At 37.5% G+C, this 4570-nt stretch overlaps 1 protein-coding gene across 1 annotated transcript; it reads right to left on the bottom strand.

Moving 5' to 3' along the window:
• Window positions 1-1209: 1209 nt before the first annotated feature.
• On the bottom strand, window positions 1210-4149 carry LOC118750215. Its single transcript, XM_036484941.1, has 2 exons — window positions 3401-4149; window positions 1210-3336 (listed from the first exon to the last, which is right to left on the bottom strand). Exons 1-2 carry the CDS (start codon window positions 3581-3583, stop codon window positions 2920-2922), a joined length of 600 nt encoding a protein of 199 aa, XP_036340834.1. The 5' UTR covers window positions 3584-4149; the 3' UTR covers window positions 1210-2919.
• Window positions 4150-4570: the final 421 nt, after the last annotated feature.

Raw genomic sequence — 4570 nt, 5'->3', positions numbered from 1 at the left:
TTGATTGGAGTCGTTGCGTCACAAAAATTCGCCCCTATGCAGTAGTAGACGTACGGTAGTATTTCGTACGGTGTCTTTCTTTCTATTGTGTTTGTCAAAGTCCGATTTTTCAAATACGCGGCAGCTTTAATTACTTCTGGCCAATATTTTCGGTCTACTTTAGCCTCTGTCAAGAGACATCTTGCCATTTCCATTATCGATCGATTAAACCTCTCTGCAGTTCCGTTTAGCTCGTGTACATATGCCGGACATGCTTTCAACTTAATCCCCTTTTCTAGCAAAAACTGATATACTTTACTATTCATGTACTCCTTTCCGTTGTCGCAGCGCAACTCCTTTATAGTCTTACCCGTCTGATTCTGAATTTCATTCACATACTGCATCATACATTCGTATACTTGTTCTTTCGCTTGAATACAGTATACTTTCGCTAATTTGCTGTAATCTATAAAGCTCAAGAAATATTTCTCACCATTATCACCCGTAGTTCTATGAGGCCCGTTCAAATCTGTGTGTACAATATCAAGCACGTCTCCGGCTCTTTGTCTGGTGTTGTTAAATGGCAAGTTACACATTTTGTTTTCAATACAGGTGGCACATTTCATATACTCTGTCTCAATTTCTTTAGGCAATCCTTCAAGCAGTTCCTTTTTACACATTATTTGGAGATTTTTAAAATATACATGTCCGAGAGTTCGATGTAATTTTTCTTTCATTGTTAGCTCTTTATTCGTGACCACATTCGCCTTTAGTTTTTCTTTTGTCATATAACTTTTCATTTTGTATAGTCTTTCCTCTTTCGTTGCCATCGCTACAATTTCTCGATAGCTGTTGTATATTTTCGATAGTCGGCCTTTAGAGATGACAGAGTGATTGTCGGTGATTTTAGAGTAGCTTAATAAATCTGCTTTCATTCTTTAACGTAAAATACATCAATCAGTTTAACCTCGGATTTTTCATCATACTCTGGAAAGAAAGTTTTAATGTTACCGACTTTAGTAGCTTCCATGATTCTCCCATCGCCGACTTTAACCTTAATGGGGTTCTTCAATGTCTCATACTCATTATAATACTCATCACTGTTAATGATGTGGTCTGTACATCCACTATCAAGCAACCATATTCGGCCCTATTCCCGTTGGCGTTGTCTCTATAATAATCGTTTCTATGTCGTTGTCGTTTTTATCGTCGCTTCGTTCCTAAATTCGCATTCTTGAAGTATATTGAAACGACGGAGAAAAGTTATCGGAAACAAAAAATTAAAATTAATAAAGTATGGCAGCGCTGCAGTGTTTTGCGTTGTTAGTTTTGACACTGAATTTTGAATTTTGTTATATTAACGAAAAATTAAAGAATGGCGAGTACGGAATTTTATTTTTCAAGTTCAAGTGAGGACAATGAAGTGAACAATATAAATAAACATCGCAGGAGGTTACGACATAGCATAAATGTACTTACACTTCCTTGTATCTGGAAGTGTAAGTACATTTATGCTAAGAAAATGTATTTAAGTAAATTATTTATATATCTACGTACATGTACATATGTGCATATTTTTTAGATTTGTGAACACATTTAGATTAAACAAAGCTGCGTTTCAATACGTGCTAGAGCAAATCCGACCGAAACTAAAACGCAACACGCGAAAGTCTGCCATTACGCCAACAATAAAACTGGCAACTGCTTTGCGGTTTTTTGCGCAAGGGTCATATCAGCTTAGCGTTGGAAATGACTTTAATTTGTCGTTGGCCCAACCCACGGTATGCAAAATTTTATCCGAGGTGTTAGACGCGATGGAAAGTACAATCTGCAAAAATTGGGTTAAGTTCCAAATGTCGGAAGATGACGATGGAGTGCAAGCGAAGTTTTTTTGAACGAACTGATTTTCCTGGAATCATTGGCTGTGTAGACGGGACGCATATTAAAATAATTGGTCCTTGCAAAAGCTCTCAACATTTGTATTACAACAGAAAAGGTTTCTTTAGCGTAAATGCAATGATTGTAAATACTTGAATGAATGTAATTTATGGAAGTGATTACTAACTATTTATTATTTTTTGTATTAGATCTGTGATCATAAAATGCGTATCAGATACGTAGACGCCAGACATCCAGGCTCTGGACACGATTCCTTAATTTGCAATACCAGCCGAGTAAGGTTTTTACAAGAAAAATATTAAGCTGGTGAACGTAATTCGTGGAATCTTGGTATGAAATTACAAATAATATTGAAATGAGTTTTACATACAAGTTTTTAGGCGATGTGGGTTACCCATTAGAACCATTTCTAATGACACCTTATAGATCAGCGGCTGAACACAGTGCGGAAAGCCGCTACGATTCCGTTCATTCCAAAGCAAGAAATATTGTTGAGCGAGTGATTGGAGTGCTCAAATCGCGATTTCGATGCCTCCTTGGAGCGCGTGAGTTACACTATGATCCCCAAAAAATTACTAAAATCGTAAACGCTTGTGCTGCTCTTCACAATATTTGTCTTCACTACAATACATACTTTCCTGGAGATGATCTACAAACGCCTTTCGAAGAAGCAGAAAATTCTGCCATTACTAATGAAAATGAGGCAGGTGGTAGCTTAGAGGCTCCCAGATTAAGAGATGTGATTAAAAGCAATTTGTCTTTATAAGTTTTATTTTTAATTCATGCTATATACATACATACTTAAAGTAAAAAAAGAAAAAACACTTAATAAAAAATAAATAAAATTTCAAATGAAATAAATTACATATTTGAACTTAATTGTTTCTCTAATAACTGCAACTTTTTTCTTTTTACTGCAGCATCCAGCTCCAAAAGCTCTTCTTTACGTGCCTTCCTTTTGTAAATTTTTAGGCGTTCTTCTTCTATCTCATACCTTTTTCTTTGGTATCTGGAAACATCTTTCATGTATCACTTAATGGACTATAAATGGTCGCACTGCTTTTCCTGTATTTCGGTCTGCTTCCTCAACAGCTCTATTCTTTCTTTTTCTGAGGGTTTTGTGCTTCTTGAGGATCGCACTCTTGTTGAAACTGTGGGTGTTTCATCTTCCACATAGTCTTCGACCACATATTCTTCAGCGTTTTCTATACTTGCCTGTATTTGAGAACTCGCAGTCGTTTCATCAAGGTTAAGCAACGCATCAATTTCGGTATCTTCAACCAAACCCAACTCACTCCCTTTTGGATTTATTTGCTGCTCAAACTGCAACGAATTTGCAACCGCTTCTTCCAGTGGTGACAGTTGAATTTTTCTATTGGCTCCTCCTCCTGTTGCTCTCGCTTCGGTTTTGTTTTTGAGCAGTTTTTTCTTAACCTTGAATTTCAAGTCCCTCCATACCTTTAGTATAATTGTATAATCGTTAGTTTTAAGTAATATTTACTGCTAACATAATTTTACTTACTTTGTGCCAACCGTCTCCATCACGAACTAGAGGTCCAAAAGGATTTACTTTTTCCGCAACCACGTTCCAAAAACTATCGAAGTTTAGAGGATTTATGCCCTTCCTAAAACCTTTGGCGTATGCGGGATTCTTTTCCATTTCGGAAACTAAAGCCTCAAATTGCTGCACGGTAGTAATTTTCATTTTAACTTTATTAAAATCGCAATCCTTTCGCTTTCGTTCTAAAAAATGCGGACGACAGTTGACGAATGTTTCTATGACGTTCCTATTTTCGTTTCAAAATTGAGAATACCGATATTTTTCCGATAAACTTCGATAACGCCAACGGTGATGCCAACTTGTCGTTTTTATTTCGGTTTAAAGCGACAACGCGCTATCATCATCGCTATTTGCTTTGTAAGCCTTTATTGGAGTCTAATGTGCTCAGCTGTTTAAATACATCATCGTAAAGGGCTAACTATGATATGAATAAGCAAGCGTATGCAAACGTGCGAATACACAAAATCCTATCCTGAAACTATAATTTGCTTAACATCAAGTTTCGCCAAACGTCATTTGCTTAAGGAAAGAGCGATACTGATCGCACCTTCCGTACGGAATCAGCTGTTTGTCCTCGTACGTATGTATGTACATATGTAACACATGCAGTGCTGCCGCATTGGCTTTTACCGAAGTTGGTAATTTTTTTCTTTATTTATCTTCTTCTTCTTCTTTTTTGGCGCTGTAACCGCCTATGCGATTTTGGCCGAGTTCAGCAAAGCACGCCAGTTGTTTCTCCTCTGTGCCAACTGACGCCAAGTGAAGCCAAGTCCTTCTCCACCTGATCTTTCCATCGCAGTGGGGGCCTCCCTCTTCCTCTGCTACCACCAGCGGGTTCCGAGTTGAATACTTTCAGAGCTGGAGCGTCGGTGTCCATTCGAACGACATGACCAAGCCAGCGGAGCCGCTGTATTATTGTTTATTTATCATATTTGGTAATTTGGTAACTAATTTTTTAAGCTTGGTAACTTTTTCGATTCAGTCCTACATGTAACACAGGTCAAAAGAAGTTCTGGTTCCACATTAGGAAGTGGGCCGTAAGCATTTCCTTTTACAGAAACACCAGGTTATCCTGAAAGCTATTGTTATATCTAATAAATGTGGCAACACTGAACTCATGTAAGTAAAATA

Source organism: Rhagoletis pomonella, unplaced genomic scaffold (assembly GCF_013731165.1).
Source record: "Rhagoletis pomonella isolate Grant_MI unplaced genomic scaffold, Rhpom_1.0 Rhpom_scaffold_00172, whole genome shotgun sequence".
NCBI classification, from domain to species: domain Eukaryota; kingdom Metazoa; phylum Arthropoda; class Insecta; order Diptera; family Tephritidae; genus Rhagoletis; species Rhagoletis pomonella.
Note: the sequence above shows the minus strand (reverse complement) of the source record. Positions and strands in the feature narration are given on the sequence as shown.